This window comes from Desmodus rotundus, chromosome 7 (assembly GCF_022682495.2).
Source record: "Desmodus rotundus isolate HL8 chromosome 7, HLdesRot8A.1, whole genome shotgun sequence".
In the NCBI taxonomy this organism is placed as follows: domain Eukaryota; kingdom Metazoa; phylum Chordata; class Mammalia; order Chiroptera; family Phyllostomidae; genus Desmodus; species Desmodus rotundus.
In genome coordinates, this window is record NC_071393.1 from 77,118,282 (window position 1) to 77,142,361 (window position 24,080).

General features: G+C 42.6%; 3 protein-coding genes and 1 pseudogene across 7 annotated transcripts in view; 1 reads left to right on the forward strand and 3 right to left on the reverse strand.

Annotated features, from left to right (window-relative positions):
- Nucleotides 1-530, forward strand: part of WDR76 (WD repeat domain 76) — a 52,399-nt gene extending 51,869 nt beyond the window's left edge. The window contains exon 15 of the mRNA XM_024568024.3: nucleotides 4-530. Within this exon, the coding sequence (XP_024423792.1) occupies nucleotides 4-259 (256 nt within the window). The 3' untranslated portion in view covers nucleotides 260-530. The remainder of the gene's footprint in view (nucleotides 1-3) is intronic.
- Nucleotides 531-5,345: 4,815 nt separating this feature from the next.
- BEX3 (brain expressed X-linked 3) lies at nucleotides 5,346-6,110 on the reverse strand. Its single transcript, XM_024567963.3, has one exon. The coding sequence runs from the start codon at nucleotides 5,917-5,919 to the stop codon at nucleotides 5,581-5,583; it is 339 nt and encodes a 112-aa protein (XP_024423731.1). The 5' UTR covers nucleotides 5,920-6,110; the 3' UTR covers nucleotides 5,346-5,580.
- A 1,442-nt stretch (nucleotides 6,111-7,552) lies between these two features.
- LOC112311056 (egl nine homolog 1-like) lies at nucleotides 7,553-12,799 on the reverse strand (annotated as a pseudogene).
- A 1,981-nt stretch (nucleotides 12,800-14,780) lies between these two features.
- Nucleotides 14,781-24,080, reverse strand: part of FRMD5 (FERM domain containing 5) — a 335,923-nt gene continuing 326,623 nt past the window's right edge. For 2 of the 5 annotated variants that reach the window (XM_053928878.1, XM_024567744.2), the window contains exons 12-14: nucleotides 23,953-24,021; nucleotides 22,934-23,040; nucleotides 17,467-18,396 (exon numbers count right to left, since the gene is read on the reverse strand). In XM_053928878.1, coding sequence (XP_053784853.1) covers nucleotides 17,819-18,396; nucleotides 22,934-23,040; nucleotides 23,953-24,021 — 754 coding nt within the window. In that variant the 3' untranslated portion in view covers nucleotides 17,467-17,818. Of the gene's footprint in view, nucleotides 17,208-17,466; nucleotides 18,397-22,933; nucleotides 23,041-23,952; nucleotides 24,022-24,080 lie in introns of those variants that run through there. The other 3 variants (XM_045202023.2, XM_024567745.3, XM_024567746.3) reach the window with 3 other exon arrangements.

Consider the following 24,080-nt stretch of genomic DNA (forward strand, 5'->3'; position numbering starts at 1 on the left):
TAGGCACAACACCATTACTGGGCGATGGCTGACCAGGTTTCAAGCTGTGTGGGATCCTAAACAAGAAGACTGTGTCATAGTTGGCAGCATGGCCCATCCACGACAGGTGGAAATCTTCCATGAGACAGGAAAGCGGGTGCATTCTTTTCTTGATGCAGAATGCCTTGCCTCTGTGTGTTCCATCAATGCTATGCACCCAACTCAGTATATTTTGGCTGGAGGTAATTCCAGTGGGAAAATACATGTTTTTATGAGTTAAGAAAGTTGCTGGGTTTTTGGTTTAGCAATGCTAATTTGTTCAAATTAATTAGTGTTTATTTAGCAAATATAGATTGCTTTATTAATAACTATAATCAGAATGTTTTTTTTTATTGAGGGAGAAGCCTTGGAGGTTGTTTCCACGGATGGGGAGGAAATATGAGGGAGGCTCTGATGCCTTCAGCACTTTAATCAGGCAGTATGTTGAGAAATTGTAATATTATCAGTTATAAAGCTTTGAATGATCAGAATTAAAAACTTTTGTGAACTAATGATATGGTTTTTAAAAAATTTATTGGAGCGACATTGGTTAGTGATAACATCATGTAAGTTTCAGGCATACATCTTTATACTTCCACATCTGTATACCTTATTGTGTGTGCTCACCATCCAAAGTCTAGTCTTCTGTTACTGTATATTTGACCCCCTTTACTCTCTTTGTTTTTCCCCAACCCCTCTTCTCTGGTAACCACTCTTCTGTTGTTTGTATATATGAGGGGTTTTTTGTTTGTTACTTTTTGTTTTATATCCCACATAATGCGTGAACTCATGGTTCTTGTCCTTTTATATTCAACTTATTTCATTTAGCATAATACGGTCAAGATCCATCCATGTTGTTGCAAATAGCAATATCTCATCTTTTTATGGCTGTACAGTATTCCATGGTACGTATGCCATTATACCGCATCTTCTTTATCCAGTCATCTGTTGAGGGACACTTAGGTTGTTTCTATGTCTTGGCAATTGTGAATAATGCTGCAGTGAACATAGGGTATGTATGTCCTTACAAATAACTCTTTTCAATTTTTTTGGTAGATATCCAAAGAGGGATTGTTGAGTCTTATGGTAGCTCTACTCTTACTTTTCTGAGGAACCACCATACTGTTTTCATAGTGGCTGTGCCAATTTACATACCCACCACTGTGTGTAAGGTTTTCCTTTTCATGTTTTTTCCAACACTCTTAGTTCTTATCTTATTGATAATAGCCATTCAGACAGGTGGGAGGCGGTATTTCATTGTGGTTTGGATTGCATTTCCCTTACAACTAGTGATGCTGAGCATCTTTTAGTATATCTGTTGGCCATTTGTATGTCTTCCTTAGAAAATTGCCTATTCAGGTCCTCTGTGCATCTTTTAATCGGATTGTTTATTTTTTGATGTTGAGTTGTATATGAAATATTAGCCCCTTATCAGAGGTATTGTTTGAAAATACCTTCTCTTATTTGGTTGGTCACCTTTTTGTTTTGTTGATGCAGAAGCGTTTTTAGTTTGATGTAGTCCTGTTCATTTAGTTTTGCTTTTACTTCCTTTGCCTTTGGAGTCAGGTTCACAAAAACTCCTCTGAGACCAATGACTGTAAGTTTAGTGTCTATGTTTTCTTCTATGTATTTTATTGTTTCAGGTCTTATATTCAAGTCTTTAATCCATTTTGAGTTAATTTTTGTGTATGGTGTCAGATTGTCTAGTTTTATTCTTTTGTATGTTGCTTTCCAGTTTTCTGCATATTTATTGAAGAGACTTTACTTTCCCCATTGTATATTTTTGGCTCAGTTGTTGAAAATTAGTTGCCTATATGTGTGTGGGTTTATTTCTGAACTTTAATTGCTGTTTCATTGGTCTGTGCATCTGTTTTTCTGCCAGTACCGTACTGTTTTGATTACTGTAGCTTTGTAGTATAGTTTAATATCAGTATGATAACTCCAGCTTTGCTATTTTTTTTTTAAATAATATATTTTATTGATTATGCTATTAGTTGTCCCATTTTCCCCCCTCTAGTCCCCTCCGCCCTGCACACCCCCTCCCACCCACATTCCCCCGCTTTAGTTCATGTCCATGGGTCATACACATAAGTTCTTTGGCTTCTACATTTTCTATACTATTCTTAACCTCCCCCTGTCTATTTTCTACCTACCATTTATGCTACTTATTCTCTGTACCTTTCCCCCCGCTCTCCCCTCCCACTCCCCTGCTGATAACCCTCCATGTGATCTCCATTTCTGTGATTCTTTCCTGTTCTAGTTGTTTGCTTTTGTTTTTGTTTTAGGTGTGGTTGTTAATAACTGTGAGTTTGCTGTCATTTTTACTGTTCATATTTTTTATCTTCTTTTTCTTAGATAAATCCCTTCAACATTTCATATAATAAGGACTTGGTGATGATGAACTCCTTGAACTTGACCTTATCTGGGAAGCACTTTATCTGCCCTTTCATTCTAGATGAAAGCTTTGCTGGATAGAGCAATCTTGGATGTAGGTCCTTGCCTTTCATGACTTGGAATACTTCTTGCCAGACCTTTCTTGCCTGTAAGGTCTCTTTTGAGAAATCAGCTGACAGTCTTATGGGAACTCCTTTGTAGGTAACTGTATCCTTTTCTCTTGCTGCTTTTCAGATTCTCTCCTTCTCTTTAATCTTGGCTAATGTAATTATGATGTGTCTTGGTGTGCTCCTCCTTGGGTCCAGCTTCTTTGGGACTCTCTGAGCTTCCTGGACTTCCTGGAAGTCTGTTTCCTTTGCAAGATTGGAGAAGTTCTCCTTCATTATTTTTTTCAAATAAGTTTTCAATTTTTTGTTCTTCCTCTTCTCCTTCTGGTACCCCTATAATTCGGATGTTGGAATGTTTCAAGATGTCCTGGAGGTTCCTAAGCCTCTCCTCATTTTTCCGAATTCTTGTTTCTTCATTCTTTTTTGGTTGGATGTTACTTTCTTCCTTCTGGTCCACACTGTTGATCTGAGTCCCAGTTTCCTTCCCGTCACTGTTGGTTCCCTGTACATTTTCCTTCATTTCACTCAGCATAGTCTTCATTTTTTCATCTAATTTGCGACCAAATTCAGCCAATTCTGTGAGCATCCTGATTACCACTGTTTTGAACTGTGCATCTGATAGGTTGTCTATCTCTTCATCGCTTAGTTGTATTTTTTCTGGAGCTTTGATCTGTTCTTTCATTTGGGCCATTATTTTTTTTTTGTCTTGTTGGTGCCTGAGCCACGAAAGGTTAAGTGCCTAAGGCAGGTTCTGCTGAAAGGACAGATGCGTCCGACTGTCTCGGAATATGCAGTTAGAAATGCTGGAAGAACTTGTCCCAGTGTAAAAAGTCTACCCGCATCCACACAACTGCGGCTCCTCGGAAAAAAGCACGTTCTCGGTGGAAGGGATCACTGCTGTTTTCTTTCCAAGTTTTCCACCTGCCGCATTCCCTCCTCCAGCTTTGCTCTTTTTTCTCAAGATTGCTTTAGCTCTTTGAGGTCTTTGTGGTTCCATACAAATTTGAGGGTTTTTTTTTTTTCTGTTTTTGTGAAAAGTGCCATTGGGATTTTGCTAGGGATTACTTTAAATCTGTATATTGCTTTAGATAATAATGCCATTTTAACAGTGTTAATTCTTCAATCCATGAACACAGAATATCTTTCCATTTCTTTGTGTCTTCAATTTCTTTTAACAATGCCTTATAGTTTTCAGTGTACAGGTCCTTCATGCCCTTTGTTAAGTTTATTCTTAGCTATTGTATCTTTTATTGTTGCAATTATAGATGGGGTTATTTTCTCCATTTATCTTTTAAATATTTTGCTAGTATATAAGAATGCAATGGATTTTTGTATATTGATTTTGAATCCTGCAACTTTACTATATTTGTTTATTTTTAATAGCTTTTCTGTTGGAATTTTTAGGATTTTCTAGTATATAATCATGTCATCTCTAAATAGTGGCAGTTTTACTTTTTCATTCACAATTTGGATGCCTTTTATTTCTTTTTCTTATTCAATTACTTTGGATAGGACTTCTCATACTGTTTTGAATGACAGTGGTAAGGTGGGCATCCTTGTCTTTTTCCTGATCATATAGGAAAAGCTTTCAGAATTTCACCACTGAGTATGATATTAACTGACCATTGATCCTATATGGCTTTACTTTCATCTATACCCATTTAATTGAATGTTCTAATCTTAAATGGATGTTATATCTTGTCAAATGCTTTTTCTGTATCTATCCATATAACCCTTGATTTTTATCTTTTATTTTGTTAATGTGGTGTATCACATTGATTGATTTGCAGATGTTAAAGCATCTTTGCATCCCTGGAATGAACTCTGTTTGATCATGATGTATGATCTTTTTAATGTATGATTGTATTTGATACACTAGTTTTTGTTCAGGATTTTTTGCATGTAAGTTCATCAGAGATATGGGCCTGTAATTTTCTTTTTTTTTTTTTTTAACGTTTACATTTTATTTTATTTTTTAAATTTATTGAATTGTGGCCTCATAAAATGAGTTAGGAAGTATTCTTTTGTCTTCCTTTTTTTGGGGGGGAGGGGATATGTTAAAAAAGATTAGTATTAAATCTTTGAATGTTTGATAGAATTCACCAGTGAAGCTGTCTTGTCTTGGACTTTTGTTTTTTGGTAGTTTTTTTTTATTATTACTGTTTTAATTTTCATACTAGAGATTGGTCTATTTATGTTTTCTAGTTCTTCATGATTCAGTCTAGGAGGGATGTGTATTTCTAGGAATTTGTCCATTTCTTCTAGATTATTGAATTTAATGGCATATAACATTTCATAGTGTCCTTGTATAATTTTTTGTATTTCTGTGGTGTTCGTTGTAACTAGTCTTTCATACCTGATTTTATTTATTGGAATCTGTTTTTTTCCCTTTAGTGAGTCTGACCAGAGGTTTTTCAATTTTATCTTTTCAAACAACCAGCTCTTTGTTTCATTAATTTTTTCTATTGTCTTTTTGTTCTCTATTTATTTCCACACTGATTTTTACTATTTCCTTTCTTCTACTGATTTTGTGTTTGGGCTTTGTTCATTCATTTTTCCCTTAGTTCTTTAAGGTAAGATTACTTATTTGAGATTTTTCTTGTTTCTGAAGGTGGGTGGCCTGTAATGCTGTACATTTGCCCTTGTTATTGCTTTTCCTGCATCCCAACAATTTTGGTATGTTATTATTTTTTTAATTTGTCTATAAGTATCTTTTCATCTCTTATTTCTTCTTTGACCCAATAGTTGTTCTGTAGCTTACTGTTTTATCTCCACATATTTTTGGTTTTTCCAGCTTTCCTCTTTTTTTTTTTTTTTTGCTTTTTCATTGCTTTATTAACTTTACATTTTTCCATGCAAATGGGTGAAACTACTGTTTACAGAAACTTAAGACTGTGTGCCAAGGCAATCTCCAATTAGAAGGTGGTAACACAGAACCCACTTGACACATGGAAATTACATATGGTTCACAGCAAATGGATCAGTAAAGGCATATCAGGAAATGCAAGGAAAAAGAAAGCAGTGGGAATCACAGTATTAATCTCATGGAAAATGACAGGAATTAGGGCATAAGGCAAAATTCATCATGGTGGTCATGGTGATTAGAGAGCTCCCCCATAAGGATACGCAGACAATTCCTCAACTGCAGCTCCCTAAGTTTTCTCCTGATTTCTCTCATCTCCTCCATGAACATTTCCATATCATCTCCATCTCCACCCATCCCATCATTGACCTGCCTATTGGGTATGGCCCATTGAAAGTTAGGGGCCAGTCGGCGAGCCTGTCCCTGTCTATTATTTCCTGCGGGCTGGTGGCCTTCGCCCCTTTCCAAAGGGTGGTCTTCCTCTCCATTCTGCATGCGCTGCTCCATTTCTTCGTTTTCGTGGTGCATATTTGCCATGATGATATTTTTTCCTCGTTGTTTTTCTGGGCCTATCCTTGCTGTCTGCTCCTCTTCCCGATTCTCGCCACGAGTGCGCCCCTGCAACACTTGGACCAGCAGACCTGATCCGCTTTTACGGGCCCGACGCCAGCCTGCGGTGCGCAGGGCAGCGGGGAGCTGGTACCCAGAAGGGAGTGACAACTGCACCGTCCAGCTTTCCTCTTGTATTTAATTTCCATTTTCATACTGTTGTGGTCAGAAAACATACTTGACATGATTTCAGTTTTAAATTTATTCAGACTAGTTTTGTGCCCTAACTTATGGTCTATCTTTGAAAATGTTCTATTTGCACTTGAGAACAACGTATATTTTTTTGTTTTGTGATGGAAAGTTCTGTAAATATCTATTAAGTACATGTGATCTAATGTGTTATGTAAGACTGTTTTCTTATTGATTTTTTCCTGTCTGGATAATATGTCTGTTGCCAACAATGGGGTATTCAGGTCCCCTACTATAATTGTATTTTTGTCAGTTTTTCCCTTTAGGGAGAAAATTCACCCTAAGGTCTGTTAGTAATCGCTTTATATATTTTTTTGCCCCAGATTGGGTCGGATATATTGATAAGTGTTATATCCTGATGAATTGTCCCCCTTATTATTATAAAATGTCCATCTTTGTCTCGTTATCTATTTTGTCCTGATACAAAAGTACTCTTGCCCTGCTCTTGTCTGGATGCTGTTTGCTTGAAGTTTCATCTTCCATCTCATTCACTTTGAGCCTGTATCTGTCTTTGTTGTTGAGATGGGTCTTCTGCAGGTCACATATTGTTGGGTCTTGTTTCTTAATCCATTTTGCTACTCTGTGCCTTTTGATTAGTGAATTCTGCCCATTTACATTTAGGGTGATAAATGGTGATCACTGTTATGTTGCATTATTAACAATGTCAAAAAAAAACCCAAAATGACAGCAGCAATTTTTAAGAGTTCAAATTAGTGTAAGGCAGGACTAGAAAACAGTCTGATTTTCAACTGGTAATTAAAGTGCTCCTTATTTAAAGTAAAAAGAAAATTAATTATCAGTTAATGGCAACAATCATTATAAGAGGTCTTTTAGGGCAAAATTTAATAGTATGAAGAGGTTTACAAAAATAGATTGATGTTATTTTGGGGAATAATACTCTCAATTTTCTTCAGTTCAGTTTTGATAAATTGTACCTGATCATGCAAATGCTACTTCAAATTCAAACTTGACTATATAAAAAAGGGAGAGATGAAATGAACTCAGCTGGATGACAGATATGACAAAATATCAGAATGAAACAATTCTACCTAGGGCACTTGTTCCATGTGCAGATGTAAGTACCATTTTCAGTTGATAGCTTATATTCTTCCCATAAGCAGTCACAGTTTTGGAGTCAGTGATGCAGTACAAAGCCACAGTCAAATCTTCCTGATGCAACACAAAAAAGTTGTTTCTGTTTCCTTATTAAAATGTCACCTGGTTGTCTATTTTGCTTTATCCATTTATTTGTAGTCGCAAGTTAACAAACAGCATCAACAGTTATCGTAGATGAAGTGGGGTATTGCTGGATCAAAGTCTCTCTATAAGACATCTTTACTGATTGAATTGGAAGGTTTATTTAGTTCAACCCTCACACCTTTCTCACCTCGGCATCCCAGTCTTTGTTAAGACAATATATACATGTCACACACCTTCCATCTCCATTTGGATTATCAACATGACCTGCATATTCGGTTCCATTGCCTGGATAGTAAGCAACCATGGCTTTCATCCCCCCATTGATCTTTAGTTGCCCAGCTTCCCTTTACGGTGGTGTTTTAGGTCGTTCATGCTGCCCATGGACAGCCCAGTGGTTTTGCAGCCAGGCTCCTTGCCCTCCATCCAGGTGATATTATCACCTCAGATGTCCTTGGATGAGTCATTCTTCTGACTGACTAGCTGGTCGTCTGTGAACTTGCCAGGGTCATGCAGGGTGTGCATCTCCTGGCTGATCAGCTGCCTTGTCTTCCTGTCCAGGAAGCCGTTGACTACGCAGATGCCGTGCTTGGCACGATGTACTCCAGCGCCAGCCTCAGTGCTGTCAGCAGCTTTGTCATCCCATTGGGCCGCAGGCCGCTGCCTTAGCTCAGCCTCTCGCCCAGTGCATTGTTCAGCGGGTTCAGGTTCGCCTTCTCCTGGAACAGCTACGATTGGCCCAGTAGCCCCTCCGTCGCAGGCTCTGCCTCAGTTACAGGGCCCTGGCTGTTGGACAGTGTGCGAGGTGGGAGGTGGCCACCGTGGGTTTGGCCTTTGCCTTGACCTCATTCCGAGGTGGTGGCGCTGCCCTGGTGCTGAGCTTCCTTCCTGGCCTCCCTGACCAAGGTGGCCCTGGGTGGCTTTTTCGGGGTGGGTTTGCGGGGTGGGGGTACGAGACCGCCCTGCTCTCTCCGCTCTGGCACATGAGCTTCTGTTTCTGTCAGTCCTGGAGCTGGTGCTCTTTGTGCAGTAGAAGGAGCTGACTCCGTGGCTGCAGCGCTGCAGGTTCTCCATCTTCCTGCACAGCTCGCAGTACTGCCAGTCTCGCTCGCTCTGGCTCAGCCTGCAGGGCCCGCCGCTGTCATTGGCCTTCAGTGGCTGAGCAGAAGAGGTTGTGGCCGGACAGCCTCGCTTGAGGCCGGGGAGCGGGCAGAGCGACAGAGCGCATCACTGCACCATGCACCTGCGGCCCTCGCCTCAGGGAGGCCGGTGCCCTCCCTCCCCCAGGTTGCTTCCTCTTCCTCAGTCCCGCAGCCGCCGCACTGGCTGCCTTCTCAGCGCCTCATCGCCCTTGCGGGCTGAGGGAGTGTGGCCTCCCTGCTTGGTGGATGATGAAGGCGACCTCTGTTGGGGCCCGGGTCCAGGCGTGCGAGACCAGCCCCTGGACCACATCCGAATCCCAGGTGCCCGCCGGCTCCTGGTATAGTAGTGCAGGGCCTGCGGGTGCCCCTCGCTCTGCGCGCTGGGCACCTAGGGCGATTATTGATGCACGAGGACTTACAACCATTTTATCTTTTGGTTTCTCTATATTTCCATTGTGTCTCTTCCCTTGTGATTTTGTCTGCTATTTTTGTTTCGCAGTTTTCTATGATTTTTTTTTGTTTCCTCTTTTTTAAAAATGTTTAGTGTCTCAACTATGGATTTTTGTTTTGTGGTTACTACTAAACTTGTAAAATGTCTCATAGATCAAATAGTGCTCATTCTTCTGATTGCCTCGTATCTTCATTCACCTGTACCCGTTCAGTCCTTCTCTGGCCTTTTGATGGGTTTTTCTGGTCACAAATTATACCTTTTTACATTGTACATTTGTTACCAAATTGCAGCATTTTAAAAATGTCCTCCCTCCCTCCTTTTAACTTTATCTTTTAAATAAATGTTTAATATTTTATTCTGAAGTAGTTTTGCTGTTTCTTGCATCTGTTAGTCATCTTAAAGTTTTGTATGCCTTTGTCCTTTTGTTTCTGGTAGAAGAGCTCCTCTGAACAATTCTTGCAGTGCTGGTCTTGTGGTGGTAAATTCTCTCAGTTTTTGTTTATCTAGGAAAGCTGTTATTTCTCCTTCACATCTAAAGGATAACTTTTCTGGCTATATTAGTCTTGGCTGATGGTTCCTGTCTTTCAATATTTGGTAATTTCCTTCCATTCCTGTCTTATAATGAATGTTTCTACAGAGAAATCTGATTATAATCTAATGGGGTTTCCTTTGCAGGTTACAATCTTATTTTTCTCTGGCTGCCTTGAGAATTCTTTGTCATTGAGTTTTGCGGTTTGAATAAAATGTGTTTTGGAGAAGGTCTTTTTGCATTGATATAATTAGGTGTTCTGGTAACTTCTATTTTAAAGTCCAGTTCTTTCCATGGAAAGTTCTCATTGATTGTTTGAATAGGCTTTCTGTTCCCTTTTCCCTCTCCTCTCCTTCTGATATACTTATTATCCTATGTTGCTCATTTTTATGTAGTAAGATAATTTGTGTACATTCTTTCATTTTTTTAAAAAATATATTTTATTGATTATGCTATTAGAGTTGTCCCATTGTTCCCCCCTTTGTTCTAGTCTGGCCTGCACACCCCTCTCACCCCCATTCCCCACCTTTAGTTCATGTCCATGGGTCCTACATATAAGTTCTTTGGCTTCAACATTTCCTATACTATTCTTAACGTCCCCCTTCTTTCTATCTACTATTTATGCTTCTTATTTTCTGTAACTTTTCCCCCTCTTTCCCACTCTTAACCCAACATGTGATCTCCATTTCTGTGGTTCTGTTCCTGTTCTAGTTGTTTGCTTAGTTTGTTTTTGTTTTAGGTTCCATTATTAATAGCTGTGAGTTTTTCATCATTTTACTGTTCATATTTTTGATCTTTTTCTTAGACAAGTTCCTTTAACATTTCATATAATAAGTGATTGGTGGTGATGAACTCTTAAGTTTACCTTGTCTGAGAAGCACCTTATCTGCCCTTCCATTCTAAATGAAAGCTTTGCTGGATACAGTAATCTTGGATGTAGGTCCTTGCCTTTCATGGCTTTGAATACTTTCCAGCCCCTTCTTGCCTGCATGGGTTTTTTTTTGAGAAATCAGCTGATAGTCTTATGGGAACTCCTTTGTAGGTAATTGTCTCCTTTTCTCTTGCTGCTTTTAAGATTCTCTCCTCTTTAATGATGTGCCTTGGTGTGTGCTTCCTTGGGTCCAATTTCTTTGGGACTCTCTGAGCTTCCTGGACTTCCTGGAAGTCTATTCCCTTTGCAAGATTGGAGAAGTTCTCCTTCATTATTTTTTCAAGTATGTTTTCAATTTTTTGTTCTTCCTCTTCTCCTTCTGGCACCCCTATGATTTGGATGTTGGAACATTTAAAGTTGTCCCGGAGGTCCCTAAGCCTCTCCTCATTTTTTTGAATTCTTGTTTCTTCATTCTGTTCTGGTTGAATGTTTATTTCTTCCTTCTGCTCCAAATCATTGATCTGAGACCCAGTTTCCTTCCCGTCCCTGTTGGTTCCCTGTACATTTTCCTTCATTTCACTCGGCATAGCCTTCACTTTTTCCTCTATTTTGAGACCATACTCAACTGTATCTGTGAGCATCCTTATTACCAGTGTTTTGAACTGTGCATTTGATAGCTTGGCTATCTCTTCATTGTTTAGTTGTATTTTTCCTTGAACTTTGATCTGTTCTTTTATTTGGGCCTTTTTTTTTTTTGTCTTGGCACACCTGTTACATAGTAAGGGAAGGAGTCTTAGGTATTCACTAGGGTAGGGCAACCCACATCCCTGAGCTGTATGTGGGGGAGGGGTCCGAGAGGAACAGTGCTGCTCATTCAGCTCTCAGCCCATTTTCAGTCACTTCCGCTGCTACCCACAAGCACACTGAGCCCTTCTGGTGCTGATTCCCGGGTGGGTGGGTTTGTGTACCTTCTAGGACTCTGTGGGTCTCTCCAACAAACTCTCCTGTGAGGCTGGGAATTTCTTCCACTGCCTCAACCCCACAGGTTTTTTCAGTCAGAGGTTTGAGGCTTTATTTCCTTGTGCTGGAACCTTGGGTTGCGCAGTTTGTCTTGCTCCACAGTTGTTCCTCCCAGTTTATCTGCACACAAGTGTGGGACTGCCTGCTCTGCCAGCCGCTGCCTTGCTGCCCATCTCCACCCCTCCTACCAGTCTGGATGAATATTTCTTTAACTCCTTGTTGTCAGGTGTCCATACAGTTTGATTTTCTGTCAGTTCTGGTTGTTTTTTTGTTTTTAAATTTGTTGTCCTTCTTTTGGTTGTGCAAAGAGGCACAGTGTATCTACCTACGCCTCCATATTGGCCGGAAGTTGTTATGGCCGTTTGTATGTGCCTTTTGTTGAAAGTGGAGTTATTACATCAGTGACTAATGTTACTGTGTGTCATTACCTATCCAAGGTTTTTCATTGTTCTTCATTGCCAAAATACCACTGAAAGGCTATTGTTAATAGCTTCAGCAATGTTTGAATTCTAAGAGAAAATATTTTATCATAATTGCATATCACATAAGTGGACAGGTATAATTTCCTGAAACAACAGTTTCCCCCAAAATAATTTCCTTCTCTGTAATTAAAATCTAAGTGTTTTGATGCTTAGTTTATTAAAAGTTGTAGGTATTTATAAGGAACAGGAGTTCTCTATTTTTTGATGTGAATATGGAAATATATAAGGGAGGTGGAAATACTAATTTGTGAAATGGAAAGTAAAGCTAAGTGAGGTTGAGTTATATTTAATCTACCCTTGAAGTAGTAAATAAAGCCTTTTGGCTTCCTTTCCCTTTTCTGCACTACTTAATTTCATAGGTTCTAGAATGGCTAGTTCTGTGGGGATTGTTCTTTTATTTTAAAAATGACTCTCAATCAAATTAGTACTATCATTTAAGCTTTGATGGCAATTGCCTGGCTTCTGTAGTAAATGTTACCTAATTCTTGATGCTTTTCACTTTTGTGATTTCTTTTGACAACGTAGCATCATAAACTCTGCTATTTATCAATTCCACTTTAATAGAGTTCTGTCTTCTTGAGGCAGTGCAGGAGAGTGAGTTGGGGCTTGTTACTCAGTGATAAATTCTATAATGGAGTAATAATTTAACTCTAGGAAGCACATAAAAGAAAACTCTCTCTCTTAGGACATCCTTAAATTGCAGTGTGTTGTGAAAGGTATTTCTCCCAGAGAGTCAAAGCTTTGTAGCTTCTGTAATTATTCGTGTATTATGATTGCACTCTTTCCCTTCAGGATAAACCCTTTTTGTAAGTTGGCCTTTGTGATATCTCTTACCTGTATAAGCTCTGGGTTGCACTTATTCCACTTATTTTCTTTGAGATAACTGGGACTTTTTTTTTCTTTAAGGAGGAAGAAGACAGTTCTCATTTTGGGTGGACAGACTTGGTCAGCCTAGGGCAGACTATGAATGATTAGGAATTGATAGAATCTGAGTTAAGTCCTTTGGAGATGGCCTTTGAGTTTCCTTTCCACAGAGAAGACTTTGCAAAGGCAGTTCTCCAGGAAAGCAGGGAAGCTAAGGGCTGTGGATACAGAGATGTAAATCCTTTCATCCAGCGTATAGTACATGGGAAGGTGGGGAGTGCATACACATGTCTTTTATATCATACCCAAGAGCAAGAATTATATGCCCTCAAACTTCAGATTCCAAAAAAATTTAGGTATCCTGTTTGTTAGGCTGTCCCTTCTGACTTAGTACTTCTTTTGTACAAAGAGTACTTTCAAAAAAATTTTTTTAAACTTATTGACTTGAGAGTAACGGGGAGGGGGGAGGGAGGGCGGGAGAGGGAGAGAGAGAAAGTGAGGGAAACGAGAAACATCGATTTGTTGTTCCACTTATACACGCATTCATTCATTGGTTGCTTCTTGTATGAGCCCTGATGGGAGATTGAGCCTACAATCTTGGCGTATCAGGACAACACTCTAACCAACTGAGTTACCCAGCCAGGGCCCAAAGAGTACTTTTAATTTTTTTTTCTTTTTAGTATGGTATTGATAACTAGAACTGAGTTTTATTTCCAAGAAAGCATCAGGGGGTGTCCAACCCGTGGCCTGCATGCGGCCCAACACAAAATCGTAAATTTACTTAAAACATCATGAGATGGTTTTTTTTGTGATTATATGTTACAATGTATTTAATGTGTGGCCCAAGCCAACTCTTCTTCCAGTGTGGCCTGGAGACGCCAAAAGGTTGGACACCCCTGCATAGACCAATATTCTGGTTCACTTGGGTGTAAATGTTGGGAATTTTAAACAAAAAGATAGAATTTTGTGAGTAAGATAACATTTAACCCAGTTATACAGAGTGAGGAATAAAACATTTTAAGGTACTTTTTGCTAAAATGGAAGCTTTGCAAGAGGAAATGTTTTAAAAAGTCTTTTGGTAGTTTGCTTCACTCAATCAGAAAGTGTAGGGGTGTGTACAGAAGGCCTGTTCAAGAGCTAAAACCACAGGTGTGTTCGGGTACAGAGGGGCCTGGTTATGGTTGAGGAACCCTAGGCTGAGGGAGTGGGTGCGAGAGCCCTGAAAGGGTGTTTGCCTAAGTAGCCAAAGAAGGGTGGCTGCTGCAAATCTATAGGGTCCGGGAAACCACTTATATCCATTGGTTCTTATGCTTTTTATTCTTCAGATCACTTTAAGAAAGGATTTTATTGTTTTTAAAAAAAACCACAAACTCCCACTAGGGACAGGGAATAGGTATCACTTTACAGGTAGGTAATGGGAACCTCTGAAAATGTGGAGGCTAAGTGACAGAACTTCATCAGAGCTTTAGGAAGATGATCTTCAGCAGAACGGAGGACTGGACGGCAGGGAGGACTGAAAACAGGAAGATTAGATAATAAGCTAGCACAGTAGACCTTACTTTTATCCTCATGGAATTTAGAAGACCATGGCCAGTTTTGTAGCCAGAGTGATGGTTACATAATCAGATGAGATAATGTCATGGGAATGTATTTTGTAAGTTGTCAATACAAGGTTTGTTATGGGTGGTGGTATCGGTGGTGGTGGTGGTATCATTCTGTTTCTCTCACAGGAAGCGTTTTCTCCCTTTTATCTGAGGCTGGTCTAGAAGCTGGATTACCTGGGTGCTACTTTTGGCTCTAAGACTATGTAACCTTGAGGTATAATTCTTCTATAAAATTATTTCACACTTATAGCTTCTAAGCAAAATGATTATTTTGATTCCAGTGGCGAAGGGCAGTCTGTGTAAATCCCACGGGCATCCTTTTATCTGTGTGTGTTGGAAACTTTGAGGAGAGAGTGAGACAGGATACAAGTTAAAAAAAAAAAGTCCACTCTTTTATGATACTTAAATATTTATTTAAGTTTAAAAATAATCTTCATGGCACCAATGATTTTATGCTAACTACATACTGAATATGTAGAAAAAAGTACATTGTTTTGAAGGAAAATGTAACTTAGACTTTTTGGCACATGAAAGGTTAACAACTATTTTTTAATGAAACTAAGAAATTCACATTTGCAGGTAGTTTACCCTCTACTGCTTAAAGATGCAGTACACTATTCTTTAGTAAGAGTTTTATTTCCTCTGATAGATGAAGCTATGGAAACCATTGCTTTTTCAATAATGAGATCAAATTAATTGAGAGAAAATAGGAGACAGAGTAGAACACAGTAAAATCAGGTTAAAAACTTGAACAATTTTTAACGATGGGGAGATACCAAAAAAGACTAGTCACCAACAAAGGAAGTTTGTTATTCAAGCACTATTTGAAAAGCAAATTGAAGGAAACTTCTCTATCAGTATTTTCTGGGACAAGCCCTGGAAAAAAAAAATAGTCTAAAAGTTTCTATTCAGAGAGAAAAATCTAGCTGTTGGAATTGGTGTGGGCTATTGTACTGTTAGAACTCTAGACACAAGAAATGTACCCAGAAATGGGATACTGCATCTTTTTTTAATGTGAATATGAATGGTCAGAGTCAAGGCTATTACCCACTGCATAGAAACACCATATTCTACAAACTGAGGTAGGAACACTACACTAAAAGGTAATCTGCTATGTTGCATAAGACAGTATATATCCAGGTTAAAACCAGCCCCCTATCTCCTGACAGCCTTCCATCTCTGAGTCTACTTTTTCCACTTTAGTTCTGTACTAAATAAAGCCTTTCCAATGTAGATGGCAAGTGGCAGTGGCTAGTTAATTCTAAGTGATCCCTAATCTTTACTAGGATCTCCTTCAGTTTGTCTCGTCTCTTGGTAAATAGATGTTTGTAATTCTGCCCAAATTGTTGCTGGTATGGAAATGATCAGACAAGCCCTCTTCCACTCTTAGATTCTGGCCATGTTTTAGCATTCCCGTACTTGGCCTTGCTCATCTTGGCATCAGACATCTCTTTGCTGGTTGGTTGTTCGAGCACCCTGGATCTTTAACGCATGTCAGCAATTGGAGCAGAGCCGACCCTCTTTCCGCTAACATGGTGAGGGGCAGCTTTATTGTGTAAATCAGGGTTGGCAAATTATGGCTTGTGGGCCAATCAGCTCACCATCTCTTTTTATAAATATAAAGGTTTATTGGAACACAGGCTTGCTCCTTCATTTATGTATTACCTTTGGCTGTTTTTGTGCTACAATGGCAGAGTTGAATAGTTGCCATAGAGTATGGCCCACAAAACCAAAATTAAAAAAAAAATTTACTACCTGGCACTTTACAGGAGAAGTTTGCCAACCCCTGGTCTCAATGAAGGGGCATTTAAAATTATGTACCCCTCCACCTACCCACCCCAAAAGAAGAACCCCATTTTATTCGAAGGCTGTTACATTGTGTACACGGACATGGTACTGCTATCTCAGGGGACAAACTAGGGGCGAGCAAATCTAAGTGACTCATTCTATTCTCATTTGGGACTGCCTAACATCATAAGGTGTCAGCAGCTGCTCCATGTTGTGTAGGGTCCCGGGAATTGTCTACTGACCATCCTTAAATAAGTCCTCAGGCCCCAGATGACTTAGAAATCGCTCCCTGAGATGAAAACAAGATCTCACTTGTGAGTGTTTATAATAGTTGCCGAGCTCCGGCCTCGGACCCCACACTCACCCTTTCCTGCTGTGCTTCTGCATGCTTCCACGGCTTCCCTCAGCAAGGGTGGCAAGTGCTTTTTTCCTACAGCTTTTATTTTCCCGAAGCAGAGGATGACCCTAGGGGGCAGTATTTCTACAGCTAAGTGTTGGTCTCTGCCAAGTTCACCTTCTCTCTTGGTAGGCATCTGTAAGAACTCCTATTTAAAGAGATTCTTTTCCTGGTCCCTTCCAAGGCTGTTTGTTGATCTTGGAATTCTGTTTCTCTGAAGCTTTTCATTCTCAGGATCAGTTTCTTTCTTGCATCATTTAGTTCATCAGGCTCTATTTTCTTAATCCATAAAGTAAAAACAAAACATGAATTGATAAGAAAATAATATTTTGTTGTTAAAATGTAAGTTGAAAGTCTTTTTTGTGTGTGTGGGGGAGGGGCTTTTACAAAATAAGCACTGCTCTGTGACTGAACAGTCTCTCAGGTACCTTAGTTCTGGTTTCTGTTAACTATACTTTGTCCAACATTTCTGACAGTCCTATCTCTAGTACCACCGAATTCAGCTAATGCCCCCGGAGCATTCTATGAGTCTTGAGGTTCTTCAGGAAAAAATTACAGAAGTTAAAGTTCATCATACAGAATTCACGGTGATGCCCACTAGGATCTAGTCTAAGGGGACAGACTTACCCCACCCCTGCTGCTGCTGCTGTTGTAGCGGTGGTCCCTTCAGATGCCCACTGTGCTCAGATTTGGGGGGGGGGAAACAAAAGGAAAAGAAAATCCAGCTCAGACCATCATAAGAAGCAAGTTTCCATTTAATCATTCTACAGGATGTTCACTTTTTAAAAAGCTGTGTCTGGCAAGAAAACTTAGTCCCCTGAGGCTGCTGTGATGAGTCTACTAGAACCCAGTAGGAAAGCTCCTGCAGAATACAGAAGACAACAGCTCTCTAGTCTTCAACTAGTGTCCCATCTGCTAGGTGACACTACTGTGATCATCGGTAATAGTAAAATAAATTATTTTTATTTGATACTTTCAAAATAATACACATCTATGAAAAATCAAAATTCAAAACCAAAAGTTATCCTGCAAATCGGGAGGATGAGAAAGAGTCGCTGAGTCTTTCTTGAGAGAACCTCTGAAGGAAATGAGCTTTCCCAATTTGTTTAGACAGGGCGTGAGCCTATCCCTTTCATCTTCTGGGAAAACAACCCTCCCAGGCTGTGGACTTTTGAGTCATGAAAGGAGGACTTGGTACATGTGCCGATGGTTCCGCGATGGGTCCCATTGCTGGGAGTGGGTAGCCGGGCTCCTTGGTCCACCTGGCTAGTTATTGGGAGGAGTCATGCCTTCTCAGGTGTCAATGAGCAGGCTCACCACTGAGCGGATTTTGCAGGCAAACCATCGCCTGAGGGGACAAAAGTATTGATAGTGGAATTGTTCAAACTCGGGAGTCTGGCGGATATCGCGGAAAAAGGCAATGTCAAGGTCGGACTCGGTAAGGATGATCAGGAGGAGGAGCAAAACAAAGAGGAGTCCCATGGTCACAAGGAGCAAACGGAGGACACTTAAAACAAACTTATTCACCTGTTCCTCCTCTGGCCTGCCGTGCCCCTGACACAGGGCCCTCAGCTCTCCCCCAAGGGCCTCCACATCGGCAGCAGTTGGGGTGCTGGCCTCAGACTCCTTCTCCTCCTCGATGCTGCAGGTGGCCCCATTGATCTGCCGGGAAAGCAGCATCAGCTCCAGGCTGTGCTCGGCCACAGGGGTGGGCAGCACACTGTCTGCAGGGCTGTAGGCCTCATCTGCAATCACGGCGACTCGCTCATTGCTATCTGCCCGGCTGCTTCTCACGTGAGGCAGGAAGGTGTCCCCATGAGAGGAGGAACGTACTGGGGTGGAATGGGCACTGTCCCGAAGGGACTCTAGGCCTATAAAGGAAAAAGGAACAGGAGTTGGCTTTCTGTTGCAGTGCTCACATTTTTTTCTTTTTGCTTCTAGTTTTGGCCATGTTTGTTAAAGATTGTGCCATTCCTGCCTCTGGTGTCCTGGGCCTGATTTTTAGCCCCAGTCTGAAAGAGAATATGAATTGCAGAGTATCCCTGATTGAGAGCTGGGGCCATGGTTCAGAGAGCACAGGTGTGCCTCTTGGGCTGAGGGCCTTGAGAGGCAGGAATGGGAAGGATGAGGCTGCGTTTTGCCTAACTCAGCCTCATCTAACACTGATTCTGGAGCTGAGTGTCCTTTTAACAACCTAGCAACAGCTCCTTGAGCTCATGAGGCCATCTTTTGGATTTCTGCAATTGTTGGTCTCTTCAGCCTCCCAGTCCTAGCCATCTTTACCTTGTGGGATGTGAAATCCCTATCTGCTCTTCCTAAGGGCTCTCGGATAGAGAAGTGGAGTAGCCCTGGCCAGCTCCCTCTCTTTTCACCTTAGAATGATCTGGGTCCAGAATAGGCTGACAGTTTCCCTATTTTAGACACTCTAGAGTGCAGAGTGGACTTTGGGTGAGGGGGAAATTCTCTTACATTTGTTAGGAGAAAGGGGGTCTTGTGGCCCCTAAAACTATCCGTTATCTCTTTATTTTCCCAGATGGAACATTTCTCTTTCCAGGGCTCAAGCTCTGGGAGGGAAAAACAGGAGCCAGTTAGTCCTGCAACCCAACAGCAGCCACCCAGGCCGGAGGATGTGGGCTCAGGGGCACTGACTGGCTCACATCACAGTGCTCTCAAGGAAATGGCTTCTCATTTCAGGTTCAACACCTGCATTTTCCTTTCCTAGCCATCTTGTTGGGGTGCCAAAGTGGTTCTCCCTGCCTTTATGGCCTATGACACAAGAAGCCAGTCCCCGTCTACTGCTCTGAAATTGACCCTGACTGCCCCAGAATGAAGCAGATTCCCAGACAGGTAAAACCTTGACCTTCTCAGGGCTGATTAGGGAGTTTGCTAGTTCAGGGCTAGCTTCAAAAGCCCAGAGTTCTCTTAAAAGGCACTAGTGGCCTTTCGGAAGTGTGTTGCATCTTTCCTTGGCTCCCCTGTGGTATAGCCATTGTCAGCCAGGCAGCCTGCCTGCCCTGCCTGCTGGAGCCAATCTCAACACAGGCATAGTTAAGGATTCTCCAGAGGAATGAACCCTGGAATCTGGGTTATAAATAAGAGGTGGGAGGTGATGGCAGCCCCGTTATCCACCTCTGCTCCCCAGTGTCTCACCTCCCCAGTGTCTCACCATTAGTATATCTGCCGATGCTCTCAACTTCTGCTTTCAGAAGCTCCTTATGGTCCTGGCTGTATTTTGTTTGTCCCTATGCTAAAAATCTTAAATTTATATAACGTTTTAATCTTTTTAAATCACTTTCATTTTATCTTTGAACAACTCCATGAAGTAGTGAGGGTGAGAGGTTACAGAGCTTTCCTGAAGTCATGTGGTTGGTTGTTTATGGCAGACAAGAGAATCCAAGCATCTTTCTATTTCATGGTGCTAATGATCATGTAGTTGGGTTTTCTGGGGAGTGGGACAGTGGGCCAGGATGAATTAAGTTGACAGCCTGCACCTTTCTTAGATTTAGGTCCTAATTGCCCAAGAAACTCTTGTGCAATAATCTGACATTAAGAGCCCATTCCCTGTTGCAGAGCTCTTGTTGCTCCTTTGACCCCCCAGTGTTCCCCTGCGCTCCCCCGTGTGCATGTGCAGCATGAGGAACATGTCCCCAGGAGTGTGTGATGGGGTCTCTGATAAAATTGAAACCTTCAGGCCCTGATCACACATGGTGTTGGCTCAGCTCCTTCCCAAACCACTCCTCTGGCCCCCTTTCCTCTGGCACATCAGCGCCCCCTTACACAGGGCATCTCATCCCCTTACAAGGACAGCTCTGACTGCCAGATCTTTCAAAGTATGACCAGCTTACAATCAGAAGCCACTTCCATGCAAGCTTAGCTTGGTGAGGAGAGAGGCAAAGGCTGTGATATCAGAGAAAATCAGAGGGACACCAGAAGCCACATTATAATGAATTGTTGGTGCTCTTGGTAAACAAACAATGGACATGTATACATTTCTGTTGTGTCTGACAAACAGAATTACTCCGTAAATGTTAGTCTTTTGTTCCCTCAACAGTTAGTCCTGTACAGAACTTCAGGTTTCACTGTGAACCACCACCTGCTTCACCCCTTCATCAAACCTGTCATTCTGGGCGGATGGGATGGGTGCCGTGGGTCGAATCTGGGCGAGTGGCACAGCAAAATAGAGTATTGATTTTACCTGGGAGGTGCTCCAGCTGACTGCCTCGCCCAGAGGTGACTCCCGGGGCTCTGGGCGGCACAGTAGTCAGGAGCCTACCCTGGAGCCGGGGCCCCATCCTCAGGATGCGCACACTCAGGGGTCGAAGGCAGTGATTAGTCAACCGGAGCTGAACGCGGACTCTGGTGTGAATCTTAATCAGACTCTTCCCCATGGTAGCCCAGGAAAGCAGATACTTCTTCAGTGGAAACCAGCTGATCTCTTCATGGAAATCAGCCAGGCAGGGAGATACAGAGGGAAAGGACAGAAAACCAGCTAGGGGCAGAGGATTTCTTCTGATCTCACGCTATGGCAGCGCCTTCACAGAGCCTCCCTTGCTGGAGAGAACGTCAGCTCCATGGGCCTCAGAGTGGGCTGAGCTGCCGGAAGGAGCAGCTCTGAGAGGCCCATGTTATCAAGAGACTGGATTCAGTCAGAAGCACTTAGAGCCATAAAAAGTAATGCTTCCCCAGCCTGTAGCTGTTTGCCTGAAGCCCGTCCGTATAAGGCCCTAGACCGCTCAGAGGGAAGGGAACAATCCCTGAGGGTAGGGGGAATGAGGGTTGTCTCTGGAAACCCAGGGTGTGAAGCTAGGAAGACTTTATGCTTTGGACTGAGTGGCTTTGAAGTGTGAGGAAGTGGTACTGGGGCTGGAAATGGACTGTGTCTCATCCTTTGCTGGGATGAACCTGGTGGCTTCAGTCTCAGGATGGATGGGAAGAAGGGACACACAGTTATGTTTCTTTAAAAAAGGAGTAGAAAATCATTCCTCTCTCCTGAGATGAACACCCCAAAAGAAGAGGGACAGCGAAAGCCACACTCAGGTCTCCTGCTCAGTCTGTGGGAGGGTAAACCAGGAAGCTGCCCGATGACGGTCAGACCTCCGTAGTTCCATACTTGCATGGTGATTATACTTGGGAGTTTATAAGGCGCCCTTCCACATTCACAGCCCACTCTACAGTGGGGGGCGACAGGCTTGGAGAGGTTAAGCAAACTGCCCCAGAAAATACATGATAGAGCTCTGATTTAAACCTCCCCTTGGACTTCCTGACCAGGCCCCTTTGCACCGTGTTTGCTGCCTGCCCAGTGCGTGCTTTAATCTCTTTAAAGTATTGCACACACCAGCCTCCCTGCCACCGATGGCAGGGAAGATGTCCCCTTTTTACAAGTGGAGCAACAAAGATGCTCAGTAAGTGAGGCACTCGATGGTGGTTGCCCAGCGAGGGTTCTAAAGCCCTAGAGAACCCCATGCAGGTGATGCAGTCACTGACACGTCATAAAGTCCTAAACACAAACCAGAGATCCTCCCACGGAGCACAGCCTTCCTAACCTGAGCAGTTTTTCATTTTCATTAACAAGCGGCATTCACTCAGAAAGGACAAAGGGCCTTTCCTCCCCAGCCTCCAAGACCGATACCAGTTTGAAATAATCCTGCTGCTGTTTCCTGCTGCTTGAGATCTTCTGAGGTCCTACAAACCATCATCATCATCAGGAATGTCGAACCTGTATCCAGCCTTCAGGGCAAGCTGGGTCAGTGACAAGGGCAGGAGGACACCATTCCCAGTCTCCTGACAGTGTTAGATACCTGGAGACTGGAGAGGTGTCCACCTCAGGCTGCTGGGGTATCTAGTTCCGACTATACACAGACTTTGTCTCTCTTCCCACCTCCATCTATTCCAAAGGGAGGGAAGGGTTGAGCGAGATGGACGTACTGCATTTCCTAAGACAACATTAAAGAATTCGATAGCAAGAGGGCAGATTTCTATAACTGAAGTAAAGGCGGTAGCAGTTATTGGAATGCTTCAGAACCAAGAATTTATTTTTTGGTTAACTGCCTCAGCTACTCTGATCATTTAAGCTGTGGAGATTGGTCACATCTGGAAAAAAAGTGAAAAACCTCTCGATGGGAAGCAGTTTCAGAACTGCGTGGAACCTGGTAGATCCCACATACACGTTCCCCAAGTACTCTCAGATCCACCACCCACTCCTGGACTGCAGCTCAGCAGGGCTGGAGGGGGTTCCCCATCGCCTGGCACCCAGCTGCGTTCCCATCCACTGGGTGAAGCCTTCTCCCTACCACTCGAGAAACTTGCTGCTGTCTCTAATGCAAACGCACCTCTTTTCAAGGTCCCTGAGCGGAACTGGTCTAAGTTGCGACTCGGAGAAACCTCTGGTCCTCCAGAGCTCATGCTTACCTTCCATGATGGAGATGTGAACAGCTCTTCTCCGGGTCCTGGGGACACTGCTCAGCCGTGGGCCGTGGGTTATGGAGGGACAGCTGCGGCTGGGAACCATCCCAGCTCTGAGGTTAAAGAACACTGTTAGATCAGTGTACAGAGAGCTGCGGTCAGGACTCAGAGTTGACGAGCGGCTACTAGAATTGCCTGGCTGTATTAAGTCTTTTGTTTTGTGTTTTAAAAAATGTTTAATACCGGCTTTTTACCTTTAGTCCCTGGATTCTACTCAGAGACGCTGCTGTAAACTTGTCCACTTCCCTCACCCCGACCCACCCGAACTTTCCTTTAGTGTGGCAACAGTGCCACTGGTCTCTGAGCAGGAGGGCCAGGGAGTAGTGCCCCAGGATAATGTGTTCCCAAAAATGTGCCCAAAGATGGATATGGCAGCATCCCCTGGCCTCCAACAGAAGTGGCTGGTGGTGGGGGCTTGTGTGAAGGGGCAGATAGTGATGCTCCCATTCCCAGAGGTCAGGCTGGCCAGTCGTTCTTTCTGGGTCCCTTTAGGTTCTAGGAGATGGGCTTCTGGAAATGCATGGTTTATAATTATGCATGAAGCATGGATCTCAAAACTAGTTTACACGTAGTGTGAGAGGGCTGCAGGGCTGTCCCTGGCTGTCTGTAATGAACCGAAGGCATGGCCAACGAAATCCTGCTGCCTGGACATGACCTCCATGATGCATGAGCAATCTCAGGACTTGGGAGGACAGAAAAGAATCACTCAGGAAGGTGGCTCCTGGATCTGATGCATTGTCTGTGCTGCCTGTATCGGCCTGCCTTCCCTCATTCTCCTCCCAGGCTCAGACGGCTTCTCCCACCTTTAGCTGAGATGAGACTCTTCACCTCTCCTGCCCTGTTCTCTTAACCCCCTTTTGGGAGCCATTGTGGCCAGAACCTTCACATCACTCAAACTGCTGGCTCTTTTGAGGTTCCGGGACCTGTGCTCGAACTGCTTTTGGGGGAAGCCCCTGGCAGCCTACCTGTGGATTTCTGGTGGCTCCCGTTTGATCTTGGCACTTGACTCCATTACTTCCTTTGCAACTCGGCCACTGTAAATAGTATAATAAAAAAAGGAAGAAATGAGACAGTGTTCCAGGATGGGCTCCTC